Source organism: Euphorbia lathyris, chromosome 5, assembly GCF_963576675.1.
Source record: "Euphorbia lathyris chromosome 5, ddEupLath1.1, whole genome shotgun sequence".
In the NCBI taxonomy this organism is placed as follows: Eukaryota; Viridiplantae; Streptophyta; class Magnoliopsida; order Malpighiales; family Euphorbiaceae; genus Euphorbia; species Euphorbia lathyris.
Window position 1 is genome coordinate 79,625,848 of NC_088914.1, and position 26,148 is coordinate 79,651,995.

At 33.7% G+C, this 26,148-nt stretch overlaps 1 protein-coding gene across 1 annotated transcript; it reads left to right on the forward strand.

Annotated features, from left to right (window-relative positions):
• The first annotated feature begins 11,218 nt into the window (after positions 1-11,218).
• Positions 11,219-15,588, forward strand: LOC136228912 (methylesterase 1-like). Its single transcript, XM_066017411.1, has 3 exons — positions 11,219-11,589; positions 13,358-13,492; positions 14,838-15,588. Exons 1-3 carry the CDS (start codon positions 11,224-11,226, stop codon positions 15,117-15,119), a joined length of 783 nt encoding a protein of 260 aa, XP_065873483.1. The 5' UTR covers positions 11,219-11,223; the 3' UTR covers positions 15,120-15,588.
• Positions 15,589-26,148: the final 10,560 nt, after the last annotated feature.

Consider the following 26,148-nt stretch of genomic DNA (forward strand, 5'->3'; position numbering starts at 1 on the left):
TTATAGCGGCTCCCCGCAGCTGGAATGAGCTTTTATAGCGGCTCCCCGCAACTGATATGAGCTTTTATAGCGGCTCCCCGCAGCTGGAATGAGCTTTTATAGCGGCTCCCCGCAACTGGAATTAGCTTTTATAGCGGCTCCCCGCAACTAGAATGAGCTTTTATAGCGGCTCCCCGCAACTGGAATAAGCTTTTATAGCGGCTCCCCGCAACTGATATATTTGTGTTTCGAGCGGCTCCCCGCGACTGATATGAGATTTGACATCCTTCAATTTTGAATGATTTGAGACTGTTCATCCTACAGTTTTGAAAGACTCTGAGACTGGGCCTTCCGCTAGTTTTTTTTTTTGAGTGACAACGGCTCCCCGATTGATTTGATTGAGTGATGACGGCTCCCCATATCCTTTTGAAGATGAGTTGTACTTGTGATTACCTGTCAAGGCTTCTCGTGTTCCTGCAAAAACTCAACAGCTGTGCACGATAAAATCGGTGAATGCATACATAATGTGTTTTTTTGGATAATTTTTTTTTCTTTATTTGAAAAGAAGTTTTTGAGGTTTTCTTCGTTCTTTTTTGGTTTTTTTTTTCTTTTGGAATTTTATGATTTTTTTTTCTTTTCATGCATGATTGACTGCTCATGCGATGCAAATTTGAATATCTGAAATGTTTACGATGAATGAATGAATGAATGAATGAGCTCACTCGACAAGCGGAGCAATTTTCTGAAAATTTCCGACCTTAAAGGTTTGATTTTTTTTTGAAACATTTAAATGGACACTGGAATGATCATTGTAAAGGAATGGGCACGAAAAATGATGCATTTGAAATGACATGCAATATGAATGTTTGTGATGAAAGGGGTAGATCAAAGCATGACATGCTTGCAATCTTGCGATTAATGAGAAAATTTCTTTAAGGAATATTTGAGGAAAAATGCAATTTAGTGTAGAATGATTTTTTTTGTGATTTTCTGTTTGAAAATTGTTTATTTATGAAAATATCAACGAGAGATATGAAATCATCAATGAGAGTTTTTTTTTTGAAATTTTCGTGATATGATTTGATGATTTTTTTTAAATGCTCGTGAAAACATTGAGATGATATGATGTTTTTTTTTAATTATGAGGAAAAAAAATGATGTTGAAAACATTAATGCGATATAATGTTTTTTTTTTTTGAAAACGTGAATGCAGTATGCTGGCAATATGCTGGAGAATTTTGTAAAATCACCATAAAAGATGTTATGAAAAATAATGATAAGAAAATGAACAGTTTTTTTTTAATTTTCATTTTTTGTTCATTTTTTTTATCCATTTGGCTCATTTGTAATGCGTAACCCAAGAGAGATCGGTGCTTCGTCTCGAAAAAATTGGCTTCATTTGATCAGAATTCTGTGGTTTTAGACATGCATCATAGCTTGACAAATGGTCTTGTAGTCAATCATCATGACCTTACTTCGGCTCATTTTCGCAAAGACTGATCAATCTTTCTGAATCTTCGGTATTCTTGGGAATATTTGGCGCATGTGCAATCTAAGAGAGATCCAACTGCTTCTCAGGATCTTGACTTCTTCTGTTTAAGATTTAGTGATCCTGCCTTTGTCTCTCAGCCAACCATCCGATTTTTGGCATTTTCGCAAAGACTAATCAGTTTTTCTGAACTCTGGCTATCTCTAGGGATATTTGAAGCCCGAGGCTTTTGAAGATTGTGGTTCTTTATAATCATTTCACGTGAAGGTACCATGCCCCCAATGTCTTCATTCTCGGTTTCAACATTACCGATGTCTCTGTCTGATGGATTTGGGTGCTGAGGAAGCCAATCTGGTTGCCCCCCTAGCAAAATTCTGAGTGAATATGCTCAAAGATCGGAGCAGTATCTTGGTATCTCATTGTTCAGACATTGGTTGACACCTCTGAGGATGTTTCGCTCTCAAGGCTTGCGAAGATTATGGTTCTTTACAACCATTTTATGTGAAGGTCCCATGCCCCCCAATGTTTTCCATTCTCAGTTTTGGTATTACTGATGTCTCCGGATGATAAATTTAGTGCCGAGAAAGCCAATCTGGTTGCCCCCCTAGCAAAATTCTGAGTGAATATGCTCAAAGATCAGAGCAGTATCTTGGTATCTCATTATTCAGACATTGGTTGACACCTCCGAAGATGTTTCGCTCTTAAGGCTCGCGAAGATTATGGTTCTTTACAACCATTTTATGTGAAGGTCCCATGCCCCCCCAATGTTTTCCATTCTCAGTTTTGGTATTACTGATGTCTCCGGATGATAAATTTAGTGCCGAGGAAGCCAATCTGGTTGCCCCCTAGCAAAATTCTGAGTGAATATGCTCAAAGATCGGAGCAGTATCTTGGTATCTCATTGTTCAGACATTGGTTGACACCTCTGAAGATGTTTCGCTCTTAAGGCTCGCGAAGATTATGGTTCTTTACAACCATTTTATGTGAAGGTCCCATGCCCCCAATGTTTTCCATTCTCAGTTTTGGTATTACTGATGTCTCCAAATGATAAATTTGGTGCCGAGGAAGCCAATTTGGTTGCCCCCCAGAAACTCCGCGTGAACATGCTCAAACAATGGAGCGGTATCTTAGTATCTCATTGTTCAGACATTGATTGACACCTCTAAGGATGTTTGGCTCTTGAGGCTTGCGAAGACTATGGTTCTTTATAACCATCTGACATGAAGGTACCATGCCCCCCAATGTCTTCCATTATCAGTTTCAACGCTGCCGATGTCTCCATCTGATGGATTTGGTGCCGAGGAAGGCAATCTGGTTGCTCCCTAGCAAAATTTTGTATGAACACACTCAAACATTTGAGCGGTATGATGGCACCCCAAGAAGATTTCACTGCTCAACATGTCTTTTCGTGATGTTTTCACTTCTGATTCTCAAATTTTCTTTCGTAACAACACATTGGTTTCCCCCAATTTGTGTTCTACATCTTCGTTTTCTTGGCAATGAGGTCAGTGATCTTCATTCGTGGACCTCATAATTGCCCCCCCGGATTCATCTATCCATGCTTAGACTGATGATATGAGGATTTTCTGTTGGTGGAATTTCCACAATTGCCCCCAAATTCGTCTGTTTGTGCTTAGATTGACAACATGGAAATTTTCTCTTGGCAGTGTTTCCACAATTGCCCCCCAGATTTGTTCATGTTCAGATATGACTGAATGTGTGATGCTAAGGAAATCGATCTTGATGCCCCCTGATTTGCTCATATTCCGATGTGACTGACTTGGTGATGCTAAGGAGATGGATCTGATGCCCCTCAAACTTTTTGATATTTTTGCTGTTGATATATTCCCTTAAATTACAACCATGTTCAAGACCTTAGCCTAAGCCTAACATCACAACCATGTTCAAGACCTTTTGACTATGCTTGGAAAATTGTTGATCCATTGACATGGGGCCAAAAAGCAAACTCACACCCTAAGGGTGTATTTGCTGAGCTGAGGAGTGAAGTTGCATTATTTCCCCTATGGCAAACAAAGGCCATACGAGAGTGAGTGAAAAATTTCATTCCTTGGTGAGGAAAACTAGCAAACAGGTTGTTCTTTGTGAAATTTGAGGTCTAATTTTAAGCTTTAAGGAATTTCTCGAGAAGGGTACACAATCCTGCACTGGTATAACTTCATCAAAAGGTCATAACTTGTACTTATTATTATCTCCTCAGAACAAAGCAATTACTATCACCCTCTCAGTTCCCTGTAACATTCAAACTCCTGTTTCTGTATTCTTTCATTCTTAACTCTTTGTCCTTGAGGACAAGCAAAGATTCAATTTGCGGGTGTTTGTTAGGCATGAAATTGACTACATTTAAAGGTGTTAATTATAATGAATTAAGGGTGTTTGTAGTGTTTTATTACATGAAAGAAGGTCTTATAGGTGTTTTTATGCAAATAAGGAAAGACTTAGCCGAATAGACTGGAAGCAGCCTGTTCGCACAACCAAGAGGAGATTATGCCATTCTTTGATCCAGCGGTCAAACACCGGAACCCCTGGTGATGGATAGCGACTAAACGGGAAGCAGGTACGACAGTAGCTGCTGGCAGAGAGGCGGATAAGTGCAGGCGTAAAGTAACATGATGAAAAGAAAGCTCAACCCTTGAGTGTTCAAGGGTCAAAATGATCTTCACCACTTTTAGCAATTTTTAGATTTCTGAACATTTAACTTTGTTTTGTAATATATTTTGTGCGGATACTCTTCTAGTACCGTTTTAGACCCTGACCTTTCCTTTAAATAGAGGTAGTAAGGAAGGAAAGGGAGAGCACTTTTTGGGAGAACAAAAAGATAGACTTTGTAAAAGGGAGAGAGCTCCATCGATGGAGTTTCAGAGCTTCGAACTATCAGATTGCTCACTCGCCTGTATGAGTGAGTAATCCTTTTGGATGGGCTCGGCCAGTCGGGGCCGGTAATGTAAGTTTTTCCAAGTCTAGCAATGAATGAATGATGTTAATGCATGAAGTGTTTGTTGAGGCTTTACATTTAAATGCTTGAGCATGTATTTTTGTGTTAGATGAATGACAGGAAACTGCTTTCATCTTCACCGAACTCTATATCAAACATCCAACCCCGAAGCAGAAATGTTAGGTGGTTTTATCAAGGGTTTTCTCATAAGAAATGTTGTTTCAATCTTAATGCAAGAAAGAACAAACCTTTAGGACGCTACGAGTTTTAGTAAATTTTAGAATCTTAAGAACACACGAGAGTTGACTTAAGTGAGAGTTAAAACAGAAACCTTGGCTTCAGTTGCATCATTCATGATTTGTTAGGTTGTTTTGAAGCTTACAGTAACCTGTTCCGCTGTGCTTAGCCTGTTCTCCTTATATTATCATTATCAAGCAATCATTTTTCACACATAAAGCAACTTGTTTAGTCATTAGTCTTCACAACCACCAACATCTATCATCATAAAATAATCACACACATCGAACACCATGTTCTGCAAAGTATTCCTTGTAAACTTTGGTCCTCAATCCCTGTGGATACGATACTCGACTTATCACTTTATTACTTGTATCTAGTGAACTTGCTAGAGTCTGTTCGGAAGACAACAATAAACTCTGCACTAATGTTACAAATCTAACTCTATCCTTCAACTCTGAATCAACTCTTTATTTATAGATGTTGAAGAGTCGTGTTTGAAGTGCCGTGTCCGCTGTGAAGGGTCGTATCCGCTGCGAAGAGACGTTTCTATCCACCTGAACGAACGCGTTTCTTGGAATTTAAACATATGAATTTTGTGCTACAAAGGCTGCTGATCTTACCGAGAATGAGGGAGCAGTTTTTGGTCTTCGAAGCGAAGGAGAGAGGCGCTGGACTTTAGCGTGTCACAACCGAGAATTTGGGATTCTCGGTCGTGACCCATAATTCTCTACCGAGAATAGGAATTATTCTCCCGTTTCTGACTTCGTTCTCGTCTTCCTCGTATCGGTGTGCTGATTTCTTCGTCTTTTGGCTCCTAACTTAGGGTATTTCCTTTGTTTTTGACCTCTTTTCGTTCCTATTTGGATTTTACCAAATATTTAGGTACCTTGCATGAAAGAAACATATTCGGAAGTAAAAGTACTCTAAATAGATATAAACAACACGATTTTATAGCAAAACTGATGTAAATATTAATGATATTTTAGGTATATTTTGGGCTTAACATTTATCTATTTCCCTTTTCCACGATCTGTTAATTGTTATTTCATACAAGGAGGGATAGAAAGTAATACCTTTAGTGAAGAACTATCTACGGTTGCAAACGAAGTGCCCACAACTTCTTATAATCAACTCGTGAGCAACGAACGTTTTTGTTCAACACAGGAAAAACAAAACTAATCAGTAATCAACCTTTAAAGTATAGCAATCGCAATGATTGCCTCTAACAGAAATCGATACGAGATCAAAGAGGGAGTAAGAAATAAAGTAAATTAGCCGAGACGAAAGACGAAACGGTTCCTCTTCTCCTTCTAATTGAGTGTATCGAAATTTAGGGGTTAGGGTGTCTATTTATAGACTTCTCAAAACCCTAATCCCAGTTGTGTTAGGTAATTAAATAATTAGAATCTTATTCGGAATAGGATTACTAATTAGATAATTAAATAAACACTTTAATATTATCTAAATAATAACTAATTATATCTAGATAACTATTATTAATCAAATTAATAATTTAATTATTGTTAGGGATAATTAATTAGAGTTTCAATCACATAAAAAAAACTTCCAATTAATATTATCAGATAATCCTTTAGTTTAATTTATAACCATAATCTAATTATAATTATTAAATCAAACTAATATCCATATTTAATATATAAATTTCGGCCCATGCATTATGTCTCACTAATTTACATTTTCGTCCTCCAATTCCAAGTCCCATATGCGACCCATTAGGTTCTTTATTGCCATTAGTCGTATATATAACGGAATACCTTCGCGAGCTGTTACTAGTAGAACCTATGATATTCCCCCGGAGCAATTAAGAAGTCAGGTTGATAACTGACGTTAACCTTTCTACATTAGGCACAGTATAATACGATCCTTCATCAACTATATCATGTCGGTCAATTCCTTATAACCATGGAACGTGTCGAGGTTACATATAACGAAGAGTCCGGTTTTGCTTATACAGGTTGAATTCACTCTGAAAAGATAAGTTAAGTGAAATGTTAATTTCTACTCTTAACTCTATCACCTTGCAAGAATTTCAGTCAATTCACCACAAGCGGCCATTTGGATATATCTCCCACTTATCGGGAGTGACGAATGCTCAATCTTACATTAACTATTCTGCAATTACTTTGTGTGATACCCAACCCTGCTCTCACACACCCCAGGCTCTCACATGTTGGATCATGCTCGCACAGAATCAAAGTATCAGACTCCATAATCCAGAATCACTAATTAACGAATGTTTGAGTCTGAGGATTAGTTATACCTACTAATACCAATGAGATGAACAGTTGACACATTAGATAAATCAATCCATACTGTTATTTCAAGTCGGGTCCCAATTTTAATGAACTCCTTCACCAGATCCATGTAACTGTCTAGATATTTGAATATCTAAAGCTTGTGAGATCAGCTTTCTGTCTCGACAGAAAACACTGTTACATGCAAGTCTCAACAGTAATATGCCAACCCCTATAACATATTACTTGACTTGGGTTTACTTTAAGTCTATTGGTCTATTATAAAGTATAGTCTCACTTCATGCTTGTATGAACACTTTATAACTACTTAAATAAACTTAGGATTACTTTCTTTATGAAAGATTTGTACCTTTATATATAGTTACATTTTAATGTTATATATCTGATTAAACAAATGATCAAATAAACAATTTATTCATTAATATTAATATCCTAAAACAATTGTCTTTAGGAAACTAAACTCCAACACTATATTGCATTGATATTTCTATGGATTTATTAGGCAGTGGGTGGATGATAATGTTTTGAACTATATTAATGGTGAGGCAAATGCACATGAGTTGTGGGAAAAGTTTAAGTAGTTGTATGCTTGAAAAACATGGAATAACAAGTTATTTTTAATAAAGTAGATGATGAATTTGAAGTGCCAAGATGGCGATCCTTTGTCAAATCACTTGAATGCCTTCTAGAAAATCATAAGTCAGCTTACTAGAATGAGGATCAACTTTAAAAAGTAGGTACATGCTTTATGGGTCCTTAGTACATTATCAAACTCTTAGGAGACATTTAAAACATCATTATCTAACTTCACGCCATATGAGGTTATTTACATGGAATTGTCTAAGGGTAGTGTTTTTAATGAAGATATTAGAAGAAAGACACAAGGTTCCTCTTTAGAATTAGAAGTCTTAGTCACAGAAAGACGAGGGAGAAATCATAGCAGAGGTCCGAGTAATATAGGGAAACAATGAATAAGTTCAAGGGATAAGTTTGCCAATGTTGAGTGCTACCACTATGGAAGAAATGGGCATACTAAAAGGTACTGCAGACAGCTGAAGAAAAAGAATAAGAAAGGTGCTGAAAACAATCAGAAAAAATATGATAGTGATTATGAAAATGCTGAGGTAAATACTACTATTGATAATTTTTTGATTTGTGGTTAGTATGATGTTATCAATCTTGCACATGATTATTCGAGTTGGGTGGTTGATAGTGGTGCTTCATGTCATGTTACATCATAGAGAGATTTTTTAAGTATCATACATACTAGATGCGTTTGGTGATGTTCAGATGGGTAATAATGGGCTATCAAAGGTTGTGGGTGTCAAAGAGGTCCGTTAAAGTTTGACACTAGGATAAAGTTGGTTTTGCATAATGTGAAACATGTTCCATATACAAGATCGAACTTGATTTTTACAAGCTTCCTTGATAATGATGGTTACCACAACAACTTTAGTAATGGTCAATGGAAGATCACTCGAGGTTCTTTAGTTGTGGCAAGAGGGAATAATGACTCTAAGTTGTGCATGGCACATCCAAAGATCTGCAAGAGCATTGTTAATGTAGTAGAGAATTATGATATGATTGAATTGTGGCATAAAAGACTTGCCCATATAAGTGAAAAGGACATCTCTATATATGTCTCTTCCAGTGAACCTCCCACATCTTCTAACACCCAACATCTTTCTCCAAATCTTTAACAATGTCCTTTGGTCGATACACTCTATCCTCGAGATCAAACTTATCCGCAAGTAGTACTTCGACAACTCATTTCCCCGCTTTCCTGTGATGTGATAACATTTGATCTTTGGGCACACGTGTGTTTCTTCATTTCATCCGTTCTTCGGAGCCTGAACATATCGGAATTGGGTATCCCAATACCTCTAGTCCGCCATTTACATTTCTCATCATGCTGACATCTAACTTAAAACATGGACTTGTTAGACCTATACACTCTCCATTTGAACCTATTCTTAACTGCGTATTTTCCAAGTGCATATTGCAATTCTCGTTTGTTTGAGAATATATCATGCACCTTTAAATCGACAACCCATTTTGATGCACTAGATTCAATAGGAAGAACATGTGCACCATGGACCTCTGGAAGCCATCGAAATGGACAAGTCCTCTTTCTTCTTCTTTATTCATCATCCGCCTCATAAATACTTAATGATATATGGTCAGCTCGTGCATTGGTTTCGAGAACACCTTCGCAACGAGATTGTTTCTGATGGATAGGTTGTTCATCATATACCGTTTCTTCGGAGTCAAAATGACTACAAATATCTTCTTCATATACGGTTTCTTTGGGGTAAAAAAATGATTCGAGCTAATATCATCTAAACCAGGGTTGGCTGCGAAATTGAAATATGTGATCTTTTCTTTGCTTGGCTTACGGGTGTCAACTTCAATGATGACATCACAACTTGATTGAATAACATTCTCTTTCTTCCTAGCTTGTCGTAGTTGCACCTCCATTGATCGTGGTTCAAAATTAACATATAGTGGAATAATATCGCTTGGATTCATCCGGTACTCTATGAAGCACTCAACATCACTTGAATCAACAATCAAAACTACTACCCTAGAAACTTTGTTTGGACCTATGTAGTTTGCATAGTTACACGTACACCAAATGATGTTGAATCAACACGTGTAGAAGTGTAGATTCTCTCTTGAATCATTTCGAAATTGATTTTTGTTGAAAGCTGAAGCAACTTTGATTCACCCCCTCGTATGTCATGGCTTTTCTCATGGTTGTCCATTGGTTGTTCCACATAATCACACACAAGAGATGGTCGATTGACATACTGCTGTTGTTAAAAAACAAAGAAATTGTCAAACAATATAAATGACAAGAGCTCAAAAGAAATATTCTTCACATGGACCGTGAAGAAAATTACACAACTGCGATGCTGCAGTCCTTCGCTGTGTAGGTGAACCGCGAACCCTATGTTAAGTTTGGCTTCACGGTTTAGGTGATATGCGAAGAATCATTTACTAATAATATCTTCGCAGTTTACGATTCTATGAAGCAAAATCGTAAAACGCGAAGCGATCGAGTAACCAGCCCAAATACAATCGATATAGGTGCGAACTAACTTCAAATACACAAAACTAACCAGCCGAAAGAGATTTATGTATGTAAAATCAACATAATACTTACATGAAAAGTTTGAGTTTTGTATTGATGTATGAAATTGAAGGATTGTTAATAATTAGAAGAAGAAAAAAAGAAAGAAAACCAAGAAAATGACTAAGTTTGTTATATATATATATATATATATATATATATATATATATAGGGTACGTTTTAGAAAGTTTATATTAAAATAGTTTAAATATGTAATACATGATGTAATGAGTATAGATATATAAACGAGCCTCCGAATTGGACCAGTTTTGTAATTTACCCAATTTATTATTGAGACAGAATAAATCCGTACACGGTTATCTCTTTCAGATCATTAATACGATTGAGTAGCAACGGAAACGTTAGTTATGAAAAGACCATTGCTTGTTGATTTTGATTGAAGTGTCGTGTTGGATCTAACCGCCTGAATCTGATCTTTGATGGACATTAATCATAAATCGAATTTAATTTTTAGTAAGTAAGTAATGGAGAAAACAACCTCTTAAAACTGCAATTTCATACGTAATAGATGATCCAATTTTAATGGGTAAATTACACCCATGGCCACTGAGCTTTATCCATTTTTACATTATGGCCACTGAACTTCATTTCTTCCCGGTATGGCTATTGAACTTTACACTTTTTAACACCGGTGGCCACTTAACGTCTCAAAACGACCGTTGATGGCTAAAAATAAAAAATCCAAAGCGTTAATGATATTATAAGGAACTTTAATTCTTGAAAATTTTCGTTTTGAGGTCATTTGGGTGTTGTTTGGTTAGGAGAGAGAAAGTGAATTTTTAGAGAGAGAAAGCTCTAAAAAATGTGATTTTCGAAAATAAAAAATGTGGTTTCATGATAAATTTCATTCTGAACAACTTAATTCTTGAATATTTTCATTTTGAGGTCGTTAACAATCGTTAACGGTCATTTTGAGAAGTCAGTTAAATTTGAGTGGCCACCGGTATTAAAAAGTGTAAAGTTCAGTGGCCATACCGGGAAGAAATGAAGTTCAATGGCCATAATGTAAAATGGGTAAAGTTCAGTGGCCATGGGTGTAATTTACCCCAATTTTAATCCAATTTGATATTTTATGTTGCTGTCTATATATTCTGAAGAAATAAATTAAATCATATAGTATAATTTAAATAAAATGGCAAATCAGCAGCAGCATATAGTTTTAGTACACGGGGCAGGCCACGGAGCCTGGTGCTGGTACAAGGTGAAGCCAATGCTTGAGGCCGCCGGCCACCGGGTCACAGCACTTGACTTGGCGGCTTCCGGCATCCACCCGGCGAAAATCGAAGAAGTTTGCACATTGGGTGAATACACTGAGCCTCTTTTGTATTTCTTGGCCTGTCTGCCACCGGAAGAAAGAGTTGTACTTGTTGGACATAGTCTCGGTGGTATGAATTTGGCACTTGCCATGGAAACTTTCCCTCACAAGATCGCTGTTGCTGTCTTTTTAACAGCATTGATGCCCGACACCGAACATCGCCCATCTTTTGTTATCGAAAAGGTATACATGAATTTTAACTCCGAATAAAATCTTTATAAATGAATATATTTGGAACGTGGAAAATTATTAGCTTATATGAGGTTACTAATTTATCGATAAATGATTATTTTATTAATTTATAGAATAATTTTTATTTTGTATATTACATTTCTCAAATTAAACAATTAGCTTTGTTCGTTAACTAAAAAAGAAAACAAATAAACAATTAATTAATGATGATGTATTATATCTAAGTTTATTAATCTTGGTAAAAACAAGTTCATTAATCTTGAATTAACGTGATTCAAAATAGAATACATGTATAATTACATTAGAATATGAAATGTTGTGAATGGTTTCAAGTATATAATTGACTATAGATATATATTTTAGAAAAAAAAAATTTTAAAAAAAAATTGTTTAAGAGATGGTTCAAAAAAGAGATGGTTGATTTTATAAATTATATTTTCATACATATTTTATGAATTGTTATTTTATACATTTAGCAATGTTATTATTTTATTCTATTAGCCAAGTCGAGACCAGAGAAATTTATTATTTAATAAAAATTATTAATTTATCGAAGTTTTACTGTATCTGTTTTAATGATAAAATAAACATTTTAGGCAGTGTTTTTTATTAACTTGTATATGACATCCTTAAATATTGATATTTTGACAAATTATTTATAATTGTGTAGTAACAAAATAAATATTTTTGACATAATTAATGTTCGAAATAACTGATAATTGAATAACGAGTCAATTATACGCATGTTTGTTTAGATTTTTTGTTAGTTAGGAAAAAATCGAATTTATTTAAAAATATTAAGAGTAAATTATACAATTTCGTATATCATGGGAAATTTTATATTTCCTTAAAAACGATGGAGCAAAGTTAGACCATTTTTCTACTTAAATAAACCCTTTTTAAAAATATTAGTAAAAAATATGAACCGGCTTCATGATAAACTCATTCAACATTTCAAATTAATATAATTAAATGTTTGTTAATTTCAGCTTATTTGATAATTCTACTTTCATACTTTATCATTTTTAAGTCAAAAAGTTAATCAATATTTTATTTATTTATAATTTAATTTGATCACTAATAATTATTATAATATTTTAAATTTTTATAAAAAAAAATATAATGTTTATAGTACTATTTACATATATATCTTATTCGATTCGTGTCATTTCAGATTCATCTTAAAAAGAATAAATCCAAACACAACCCAAAAACTTTCGTATCACAATCGTGTTAACCTGTTCGGGTTAGTATCGATTTCGTATCTGTGTTTTCGAGTTAGATGTAATTATATTATGCATATATATTAATGATAAATTTTAAAAATATAAGAAAATATGATACTATTTTTACATTAGTATGTTAACACTAACTATCGAAAAGTCTGCTAATATAATATCAAATGACCATATAATGTGTTTATAACAATTTAGGAGGTTTAAATTATATTTGCATGTAATAATTATAATTTTAATATTTTTATTAATAAAATAATGTATAAAACATTAGAAAATATAATAATAATTTTAAATATGCGTGTCATTTGGGGTCGTTTTCGGGTTAGCATATCAACTCTAATCCAACCCAAAAATTTATGTGTCAGTTTCATGTCAATTAAAAATAACACATTAGCCAAACACTAAAAATTATATGTCGATTTCGTGTAATGTAATCGAGTCGTGTGTACTTTTTCCACCTCCATATATAACCACTCTTAATTTATATATTAAGAGTATTAACTTGGAATATTTGATTGAAGTTCCTTGAAAGGACACCGACAGAGGCATGGTTGGACACTAAGTTCTTCCCTTACAGCAGTCGCTTAATGCATCAAATTGCTATACTTTTTGGACCCAACTACTTAGCCAACATGTACCAACTAAGCCCTGTTAAGGTATATTTTACTTATTTATTTCTTATTTTCTCCCATATATATATGATTATGATTATGATTTCTTAGTTTTGCAAATTGACTTTTTTTAATAAGTAATGTTTCGGTCTCGACAATTTATAAGCTCTACGCGAAGAAAGAAATGAAGGTTTCTTTAATATATAAAAAAAAAAATTGTAGATAAAAATTAGAAATATATTTCAATAAAGGGCGGCCCGGTCGCACTACGCATCCCCGCTGAGCGAGGGTCCGGGGAGGGGTCCCACCACAAGGGTGTACTGGGGGCAAGTCTTCCTCTGCCAATTTATTTGGCAAGAGGCCGCTCCTAAGACTCGAACCCGTGACCTCTTGGTCACACGACAACAACGTTTACCATTACACCAAGGCTCGCCCTCTTCAAAATATATTTCAATAAATGATAAATAAAATTTATGATTGAAATTTCATATTATTTGGATTTTTTCAGCCGAATCGTATTAATACAGTTATGATATATATATATTTTGAGTCCCTTTCAACCCTGGGCCTTAAGCACATGCACCTCTGACCTATGTCTAGAGTCTGCCCTAATAAGTACTGGAGCTAGAGATGTATTAATTTAAAAGAATTTGACTTATATAATCAAGTAAACATGTCAAATCATTAAGTCAATATGTAACATAATTAAGTTAAACATCATAAATTTAACATGTCACATCATAAAAAAAATCAATATTTTTAGTTAAAAAAAATTCAATATCTAATCTTGGCATGACATCAAAATCAACAAATCAATATATGACTCCATTAAAATTAAAAAAAAAAAAATTGGAAGGATTCTCGATTTCAAACATCTAGTTATCATTGGTTTTGAACAGTGGAATGGACAGAGAGATATGAAAGTGACGCGTCTCAACATTAACCCTACATCTAGTTATAAACCACCCCTATAAATGATAGGTCTGCCCTACATTAACCCTGCAATTTGATCAATTAGAGGTACAATTTTGCACTCTCAACAAATCAAGATAGAAATGTCTAACTCATTATCGATTGGGGTATCTCAACCCCAACGAAAACCACATTGTTTTAACTCGAGTAGAGCAAAAAAAAAATTAATATAAACAACCCAAGTCAAAACATTGGTCTCAAATCATTGTGTCCCTTGTAAATATTAAAATGTAGGTGAAATCTAAGGATGACAACATACACAACACTATCCGATCCTAATGAGAGTACCCACATTCTATAAAAAAAAAAGATATAGATTCAAATAAATTTATCTACAATGGGTATGTGACAAGTATAGAAATAACCTCCAGTATACGTGTATCTGTTAAGGGCAACCTCATTTTTTTCTTAATTTCAGGATATTGAGCTGGGAAAGTTGCTGGTAAGGCCATCCTCATTTTTTCTACATGATCTATGCGAGGCAAGAAATTTCACAAGTGAAAAATATGGATCAGTTAAGAAAGTTTTTATTATATCCGAACAAGATAAGGCTATACCTCCAGATTTTCAGAGGTGGATGATTCAAAATTATCATGTTCATCAAGTTTTCAACATTGAAGAATCAGACCATATGGTTATGCTTTCTAAGCTTAAAGAGTTGACTAATCATCTCTCTCAGATAGCTATTGATTATGCTTAATTAATAACTACTGTTGTAAGTTCATATATTAAGGTAGCAAAGTAGATTCAAGGTTTGCTGGGAGAAGTATTTTAGCTTTTACATACAAAACAGTATAATTTCAATCTTAACGTTTCTCAAATGATGCAATTAAAAGTTTTACTAATAGAATCATATAATGTGTTATACACCTACACACCACAAAAATCCAGACTGTAGGGGATAACGACATATTCATCTGATGTGTCAATTTTTGTTAGTGAAATCTTTAATTAGATCGTTGATAAATATTGAGACTAAAATTATATTGTTTTATATGTTGCTGCTAAATTAGCTCTCATCCTAAAATCTTGAGGCTATTTCAATACTTTATATCACTATGTTTAATTACGTGTGAAGCCATGATAAGATATGTTTGGAATCAAGTACTGCACATACAGTGCAATGTTCAAAGTTGTTTTTATGTGCAATAACAGTTTGCTTTAATTAATTACTCTAAGATCTTGTTTTTATTATGACGTTCACTTGAAAAATTTCAATAAAGCTAAAACATTTCTTAATTGATGAGCGCATTTCTTCAACAAGAATAAGCTCATCTAGGGAAGTTGTAACGCAGCAGACCTAGTTTCGGCTACTTTTGAGTGTTCTTGTTTCGATCTTTTTGGATGTATTAGTTTCGGTCTGATATGACTTCGGTTCCACCTTGTCTTCGGCGTACCCTCCTGGTTACTTGCTCACCAAGGAAATAAGCATTACAAGCTCACCAAGGAGGCAGGGATTACTTGCTTATTAAAGAGACAAGCCTGACACCAGCATGCTCTCTACAATTTAATGTTAGTCATTAGCTCTTATTTACTGAATTACCACTTCCTTCATCCCAATAGTACCCTTGTTAATGTTTGTGAAAACCTTAGTATAGGCTTGTAAGTCTTTTGTTCCTTTTCTTATGGGTATTTAAATACCTGTGTTGTAAGGGAAAAATTAACTTTTATCAAATCAAAATATAATCTTCTTTGAAGTTTGTTAAAGTTTACACCTTTAACAATTGAGATTTCACTATTCCTACGGATTTGAGCATGTTATGATTTTATGATTTTATATCCATCTAGAGTAATCCGGACCGGTGGTTTCGATATTTGAAGACCATGTTTAGTGAGGAACATGACATGTGTACACAGTCTAAAGACCTAATCAGGTATTGGTAGCGAAGTGTTGGGTAAGACCAATACGTGATTATATAAGGTTAAAGAAACGCCTCGACTATATGTATAGCTTATGAATTGTTACGTAAGGAGAAAAACTCTAGAATGGGTATAATGTTTTATGTGTTTGGTTGTGGATTTGTTTGACAAAAAGTTTATTTAATTATGAATTGCTTTGATGAAAATTTTATTTGATTATGAATTAGTTTGACAAAAAGTGTATTTGATTATGGGTCAGTTGGATACAAAGTTTATTTCAATTTCAGAATTCTTTTTGTCAATTTATATATATTTATGTAATTAATTTAAGTAGATTATATTATACGAATTATAAAACTATTTTTGGTATTTGTCTTATTGGTATTTTATACAAAAATAGTGAAAAGTAGACTAAATTTACTGTTGTCTTAATTAGTCAAAAGAAATGTAAATTACTAATATAGTAGAATTACGTGGCTTTATTCTCGATTTAAAAATTTAAAAGAGGTTGCATGGGGGATACGTAGGAAACTTGATTAAATTATCAAGTCCAAGTCAAATAAATAAATAAATTTTAGATAATCTGAATAAATGCTCTTATGGTCCATTAGAAAAATAGTTTAAAAATATAATAAATCATTTTAGATAATCTGATTGAATTGAGGGGTTAAATTGATTTTTACATTTACAATGCTATGGCTCGACTTTATAGAAAATATATTCGCATTTTTGACTTATAGACGTTCGTTATCTTATATTCCCTTCATACCTGATGCCGTTTAGGCTCGGGTGTGACAAATATAATCACCGTGTATATTTGCGAAAGTTACAAGATGGATCATATGTCTATCTTCTCCTTTATGTTGATGATATATTGATTGCATCAAAGAATAAAAGGATAGACTGAGAAATTGAAGGCTCAATTGAAGTAGGAGTTTGAAATGAAAGATTTGGGCGAGGCTAAGAAGATTCTCGGTATGGAGATAAGCAGAGATGGAAAATTGGGGAGACTTTGTTTGACTTAGAAAGAATATCTGAAGAAAGTACTTGGATGCTTTGGCATGGATGAGAAGATAAAATCAGCGAGTACTCCACTTGCTCCTCATTTCAACCTTAGTGCAGCTCTATCTCTAGAAAGTGATGAAGAACAAGAATATCTGTCAAATGTTTTATACGCGAATGCGGTAGTTTGATGTATGTGATGGTATGTACGAGACCCGACATGTCAAGCAGTTGGAGTTGTGAGCAGGTATATGCATAATCCTAGTAAAGGACTGACAAGCTGTGAAATGGATTTTACTATATATCCAACATATCGTGGATGTTGGTTTGATGTTTGAGCGGGATGAGGAAGTCGGCCAATATGTAGTTGGATATTGTGATTCTGACAATAGTAGTGATTTAGATAGTCGACGGTCAACTACTAGTCATTTGTTTACCATGGGAAAGTCACGAGTTAGTTGGAGGTCTATCTTGCATCGCCAGTTGCTTTGTCTACAATGGAGGCAAAGTACATGGCAGTTACAGAGGCAATCTGGCTTCAGGGCTTGCTCAAAGATTTAAGAGTTGGTGAGAAGCATGTCAAAGTGCACTGTGACAGTTAGGGTGCTATTTATTTAGCAAAGAACTAAGTATAGCATTAAAAGGATGAAGCATATCGATGTTCGTAATCATTTGTAAGGGAAATTCTTGAAGTGGGTCAAATACAGTTTCAGAAAATTACAATCACTGAAAATCCTGCGAATATGGCAATGGAGGTGGTAACATCAATCAAGTTTCAACATTATTTGGACTTGATTAATGTTATCTCTACTTGAAGTTACAATTTGGAGACACTACTGAGTATGAGTATGGGAAAGAATAGAAATATAGTTTGGTTGGGATTTTTGGAAGATTGCCAAGGTGGAGATTGTAGAAAAATTAGCTCTCTCCACATTGGAAACCAGGTGGGAAGAAGATGAAAGGAACATTGGAAAAGCTCAACTTAATAAAACTTTTCTAATACTATATTGGGTTTTGGGCTTAATCTCAAATTATCCCACAACTTGCATTCTCTAATTCTAAGACTTAGTTGTTTTCTCTTCTTTTCTCTATTGTGATATTTGCTCATTTGAAATATTTAGTGTCCGAAAACGTAGACAATATTGGTTGAATCTCGTTAAATTCATGTGTTTTTTCTATTTGTTTTATGCTTTAGCTTTCAATTTGTTAATCATTTCCGCAACAATGATGGAAGATAATTTTTCCTTAATATTGGTAACTTAAATAGCAAAGATTGATGGAGATGCCTTGACTTTTGATACCATGTTTAAATAATTGATAATGTAACTGTATTGAAAATAATATAAACAACCCTAACCCTAGATGGTTTGGTCCAACCATATATATATAAGGAGGAGGGACTTAAATATACAAGAAGAAAGAGAGAAGTGTTTTAGGGAGTGTTTGGTTGCTGTTTTTTTATGTTCTGGTTTGTCTTTTAACTTCAAAATTGAGACTTTTAGGTATTTGGTTAGTAACCTGCTGTTTGCTTTTTACACCTGAAAATTAACATTTTACAAAAACATGTAATCCCTGCTTTTTGAAAAATTAACAGCAAACAACAAACCGTAACAGCAAATAGCAACAAAAAATCGTAAGTAAAACAAACGAGCATTTAATAGGTGTAGAGTTTACAAAGAGAGAAATAGTGTTTTCTCTTACGGGGTATTTGTTAAAGGGGATAAAGACACAGAGATATGGATAAAAAAAACTGAGATGAGTTATCTCATGTTTGTTTTAGAGATAGGTTAGAGAGATAAGATATGGATATGAGTTTTATTCCTCAATTTTATACCCAGAAAGAGGATGATATAAGGAGGTGAGATAAGCTCGTGCGATTTTAATAATAAAATAGTTATGTAGTTTGAATTATGTTAAAATAGTAAAATGTATTATTTTATCTCTATCCATATACCACATACCAAATATTAAATAATAATTGTCGATTATCATATTTTTATTATTATCTTAACCATTTATTATTATCTTTATCTCAACTTTTATCTTTATCTCTATCCTAATAGAATACCAAATGCACCGTTAGATACTGATAAATAATACAATAAATAAATTAAAATAATCATATTATTTCAAACAAAAATCACTGAATTTTAACAGCAGCCACAATAAAGTCAGTCTCGTCCTTTCGCGGTCAAAAGGATTACCGATCTTTCTTCTTTCTTTCTTTTTTTTTTTTTGAAACCATCTTTCTTCTTCTTTGAATTGATGAAGTACCAATTTGGCAATTTCTTCTATATGACATGACATGTTTTGTCCATGCATGATTATCACTATTATTTGGATTACTTGAAAATTTCAAAAAACAAATTTTAAAATAATTCTTAATTTCTTTTATCAATATATTAAGCACTTCTATAATTAATATAATATACATATAGTTTCATTTCAAAAAAATAATATATATATAGTTTTATAAAAGTCTTCACGCCCTTAAAATAAATGAATGTTGTGAAAAAAAAATACAAAAATAACTTTGATACGTTAAAGGATACATTTTGTCAATGTGGATAATTAAAAAAAAAAAAAATTCATAGATAAAATATTATTTTATAAAAATATCTAATGAGCCTAAGAAAGACAGACAGTTGACAAAGCAAGAATAACAAAACTCAAAATATCACGATAAAACATGAGAAAAGAGAGACGGTAAGAAGATTAAAGCAAACATATGAACCAACCCGTCAACTTGTCACCAAACAAAATAAACTGAATAAAAATTGTTGTGAAGTATGATATATTTGTAGTGATCAATAATATTACCAAACTCAATAAGATCTAGCAGAAAGAACTGAATTGCATTTTTTTTTAAAGGACCAAATAGTATCAACAACCGGTTTGGTATCAATTTCAAAAATTACACGATCAAGACCCAAGAAAGACACCCAAACAATCGCCTCATGGATAGCAAGAGCTTAATAAAATGCTTTAAAAAAAAATTACGCACAATTTGCTTACATTAAAGAAGAAAGAAAAATCCCCACCAGATCCAGATGTGATTCGAACCCATGACATCTCTTAATAAAATGCTTTTTGCTGTAAAAAAAAAGTGAAATAATTATTTAATCATATATATTATGTGTCACAGTAGAATTTGAATTCTTTCAAATTGATTTTAACCTTATATGACATTATCTATTAATTACATTTTGAAAATTAATTTTAAATGAATGATTAAATTCTAAAATGTTTAAAATATGATCAACTAGATAATATAACTAAGTTTCTGTCAAAAGATTGTAATTTCAAATGCAATTAAAGTAGATTATCTAATTTCAATCAAGTTGATGAAATCAATAAAATAACAATCAATAAAATTTGAAAATATTAGACACACCAAATACAAATATTGTCCACTAACTTTAAAGATTTGCTGACGTAGTAAATTTGGCTATTTAAAAGGCTTAATGCTTCCATCATCCCTTTAACTTGTCCAAATTGATTATTTTACCCGTCAACATCGAATAACCTATTTACCCCCTTAACTCCATAAAAATGGTATTTCTCACCCCCTCAACTTGTCCATTTAGCCCCCCCCCCCCCTCCCCCACCCACCCACACATACACACACAAAACTCATAGAATGTCCTATTTACCCTCTTAACTCCATAAAAGTTGTATTTCTCACCCCTTACAATCTGTTATCGATGCCTAAATTGGTATCCTTTTTTAAACATTAAACCTATATTGATGTTATTTAGTACGTGGAACCTAAATTGATATTTTTCCAAAAACCACATGTCTATTTTGGTACCTTATCCCTACATATAATGTCTTTAACTTGTTTAACAAAATAAAAAGTTGATATTAAAAAAATATATTTTCAAACGCATTTGAATAAGTCCTATTAATTTTGCACTATAAAGAGGTAAGAAATACTAATTTTATGGAGTTAATGACGTAAATAGGATCATAAGGGGTGAGAAATACTACTTTTATGGAGTTAAGAGTGTAAATAGGACATTCAATGAGTTGTGAATGGGTAAAATGACAAATTTGAACAAGTTAAGAGGGTGAGAAATATCATTTTTATGGAGTTTGAGGGGTAAATAGGATATTCGATGAGTTAGAGGGGTAAAATGACCAATTTGGACAAGTTAAGGGGGTTGTGGAAGCATTAGGCCATTCTAAAATTTGTCCATTTAAAGAAGCTTACCCCCTTAAACTTTATTCCAAATATTTGCAAATACATTATTGATTAGTTGGAGGGTTGTTAAAAAAAAAAATTAGCCAGTCTGGTCGTTTCGGAATGTTGGCTAAAACTAGCTCGACGAGCTGGTAGCTCGAACCTTCAGCTTTTGACTCCGTCTTCTGAATTCGAATTTGGCAATCTCCATGAGATATTATAGCTATTGTATATATTTGAATTTGATAGAGTAGGATTTGATTTTTGCCTATTTAAAGGCCTAAGATATTCATTCAAAGTCATCTAGAGTTATTTTGTAAATTTCCTATCCCCTAGAGATACATCTCAAATTCATCCATTCTGCCATTGTTCATCTGCAAAAGCTACGTCTGCCACCCAACCACAAGTTCTCAAGGTACCACTTTCAGTTTGGAACGACGATTGCTTGAGTCAACAAGTGTAAAAAAGGCGATCTTTTCCCCCTTTTGCTCTTGTTAACTTTAGAATATCTCTCTAGATTTCAAATTGGTTGCAAGATTGTGACATTTTCCACTATCTTTAATTATCCCTCCATTTTCAAATAAGTGTCGTTTTAGAGTTTTTCACATAAATTAAGAAACACTATTAATATGCACTTAAATTAATAAATTTACATGGACTAACTAAATGAAAATTCTCTCTCCTATAATGATTGGTGAAAAAACTTTGAAAGTTTAAAAAACACATAAATCAAAACAAAATTTAAATGCTTAAACCAAAAAACTATACTAAATTTTATTGAAAAACGAAAATGACACTTAAAAAAGAACAAAAACAATTATCTAAAACGACACTTATTTGAGAACGGAGGGAGTATAATTTCAATTCAGTTTCATTTCTCTGTTTATGAGTTCTTTAATTATTATATTTGCAATTTTTTATTAAATGATTCATAAATCTGAAAATAGTTAGTTGATTCATATTGTGAGGCTAATCTGGTTGAGATGAAACTGAATTGAAATTATATTAAAGATGGTGATGTAGAGACTTGAAATACTCAAGTGGTTGAGATAGAATCTAAAGATCAACCGAATGTTAGTCATGTACAGGTGGAGAATCGTGATGTTATTCCAAATGAGGATGATGAGTTTGATCATGAGGGGATTCAATAGGAAAATTCACATGTATTACAACAACATCAGGATAAATCTTTAACAACCACTAGGCCAAAGAGGAATTACAAACCAGTTCATAAGTTTGGGCCAGACAAACCTCTGAGGCATTACAAACAGGTAAACTTGGTGGAATATGCACTCTCGGTGGAGGATGATAAGCCAATCACCCTCAAACAAGCTATCAAAGATAAAGATAGAAAGAATTGGTTAGTAATATAGAGGAAGAGATAGAATCTCTCTATAAGAACCAAACATGGGAAATGGTCCCATTGCCCGTGGGAAAGACTGCCACTGGTTATAAATGAGTGTACAAAAGAAAAAAGGATCCTACCAAGTTCAAAAGTATAAGGTATAAGGCTAGGCTAGTGGCCAAGGGGTTTGCACAAAAAGAAGGTGTTGATTACAATGAGTTATTTTTTTCCAGTGGTAAAACATACTTCTATTCGAGTGCTATTAAGTCTTGTTGCTCATGGTGATCTTGAGCTAGAACAACTTGGCGTGAAGACATCCTTTCTGCATGGAGAATTGGGTGAGGAAATCTATATGTACCTGCCTGAGGGATACAATGTTGAGGGTAAGGAGAGTCAGGTATGTCGCTTGAGGAAATCACTTTATAGATTAAAGCAATCTCCTCACCAGTGGTACAAACGATTCGACTCCTCTATGTTAAAACAAGGATTCTCTAAAAGTAATTATGATTGTTGTGTATATGTTTATAAACTTTATGGGGGTGATTATATTTATCTTTGTTGTATACGGGTGACTTGCTTATTGCTTCAAAGAATAAGGTGGAGATTCAAAAGCTAAAATCCCAACTTGGTGAAGAGTTTGAGACGAAAAACTTAGCTGTTGCAAAGAAGATATTGGGTACGGAAATTCAAAGAGAGCGATCCAACCAAAAATTATTTTTGAGTCAGAAAGGCTACATTGAGCAGGTTATTGAAAGTTTTGGGATGACAAAGGCTAAGTCAATGGTGACTCCATTGGCTCCATATTTTAGGCTCTCTAGTAAACAATCTCCCACTACAACGGAAGAGAATGCATATATGGAACGTGTACTTATGCTAGTGAAGTTGGCAGTTTGATGTACGCCATGGTGTGCACACGTCTAAATATTTCACAAGCATTTTGTGTTGTTACTAAATACATGGAAAATCCGGGAAAGGAACGGTGAGAAGCAGTGAAGTGGATTTTGAGGTACTTGAAAGGTACTGTTAACATTGGTATGTGTTTGGGTGGAGATACATGTCAAATGAGTGGTTCCATTGATTTGGATTATGCTGGCGATCTAGATAGACAACGAACTACTACTAGTTATGTGTTTAAAATACATGGTGCTCCAATTAGTTGGAGATCGATGTTACAGTCTACAATGGCACTATCTACCATAAAGGTCGAGTATATGGATGTGGTAGAAGGAGTGAAGGAAGCATTATGGCTAAGGGTTCTTCTAGATGATCTGGGTTTTAAGCAAGAATTTGTAAATCTAAGGTGTGATAGTCAACGTGCGACTCACTTGGCTAAGAATCAGTTTCATCATGCTCATACAAAGCATATAGACATAAGGTATTATTTTGTACATGATGTCATGGAGGAATGTCATATTTCTCTTACGAAGGTACACACTGATGAGAACCCATCTGACATGTTAACCAAGATTATGATGAGTGGTAAGTTCCAACATTGTTTGGACTTGCTCAATATTCAGAGATGTTGTCATGTGGAGGAATAACAAAACTATGAGTGGCTTGATCCCGGTTACAAGGTACGTGACAGTCATGGTCATTATGGTGTAACTGATTCAAATAATGCAATTTGTTCGTCCAAATTTTGAATTCTTTTAAATTATGAACGAGGTGGAGAATTGTGAGAATTGAGACATTTTCTATTTGTGTGGGTAAAATAGGAAAGGTAATAATAATGAAAGAGAATAAGAGCAAAAGAAGAAAATTCTATTTTCTGTTCTGTGAACAGAAAGTGTAGGAAATAAAAAAAATAGAAGTTAGAATAATTCCCACATATTATTTAGCATGTAAGACATTATAAATTATTATTTTTTTAATATAGAAAATCTAATACATAAAGATTATAACATAATTTAAGAAATCTTATTTTTTCTTAAGCTATATATATTTCTTCATACATTTATTTTGTTTAGGTATATTTGTTCAATCTTTTGTACGGGTCCAATTTCATATTATATATTAGAAGCCATATTTCTATTGCGGCTCCAACAAGTTTGGTACTTGCGGTATAAATCTTACGGATTCGATATCTAGAGTTCTCCAGATTTATTACTTGATAACAACATGATGCACTTATGTCCTAAATCGATGTGCATCACAAATCTATCAATTTCCTATTGGGGCGATGCTTTGCTCATAACAACTTATGTCCTAAATCGAGTATCCTCGAAATCTGTAGCTGCTACTCCATATGAATTATGGACATGTCATAAACCCGATTTAAGTGAACTTAGACTATGGATTGCACCATTTTCACCCACGACACGTCGAGCAAGTTCTGGAAACTTGTTTTGAGAGGTAGAAAGAGTGTCTTTGTAACATATCTTAGACTATCTAAGGGATATGTTCTAATGGGAGAAACTGGAAATGATAGAATTATAGAGTTCGAATCACGTGATGTTGTCTTCTTTGAAACCAAATTTCTAAAGTTAGGAGACATAGACCAAAATCTCACTTTATTTGAGGAACTAGAATCAAATGGATCTCTCCATTCGAGTTGGAGAAATTTAGAGGAAGAATAAGAGAATGTTCAAAATCCTCTGAATGTTTTGAATGATCTAGATCCGGTCTTAGGTAGCAATATTTCTGAATCTTTTAAAGATACGGAACTTGGTCCTAGGAGATGCTCTGAAGCCTTGTATAATTCATGTCACACCCGGCCCTAAACGACCTCAACAGGCATCGGGCGTGAAATAGAAAGAATATAATCAAACCAACTTGTAATCAAATAAATGTTTTATCAAACCAACTAGTAATCAATCAAACGTAAAACCTTATATCAAAATCGATCATAACCGAAAACATAATCCAAATGAACTTAAAACATTGTATCCATCCTCGAGTTTCACCCCTTAAGTATCAATCCATAACCACATATATAGTCGAGACGTCTCTTAACATTGCCTATCCCATATGGTCTTACCCAACACTTCGCTGCCATACCCAATAGGTCTTCAGACTGTGTACACAGGTCATGTCCCTCACTGAACATGGTCTTGAAATAGAAAGATTATAATCAATACTTACGAGTCTCCAAATTATCCAAATATCATAACTATCATACTTTTCAAGAATTCCTCTCAAATACATTTCGACTATATACATATTTCTATTACATTTAAGTGTGAAATACTACCCAACATAACTAAATCTCCAAATTACTATAAAGGAAAATGTCCTAACTAAAGACAAACCCGAAGACTTGAACCTTGTTTATCAACTAGTGACTTCTCCTATCCTTGCTCTTTCTCACCTAAAACATTAAAACATTTAAAAACGTGAGAC

Excerpts from the sequence above, each read along its gene's own strand:
- LOC136228912 (XM_066017411.1), top strand. The coding sequence starts at position 11,224 with ATGGCAAATCAGCAGCAGCATATAGTTTTAGTACACGGGGCAGGCCAC. Across the intron at positions 11,590-13,357 it reads CATCTTTTGTTATCGAAAAG|TTCCTTGAAAGGACACCGAC; the intron begins GTATACATGAAT and ends ATTTGATTGAAG. Across the intron at positions 13,493-14,837 it reads ACCAACTAAGCCCTGTTAAG|GATATTGAGCTGGGAAAGTT; the intron begins GTATATTTTACT and ends TCTTAATTTCAG.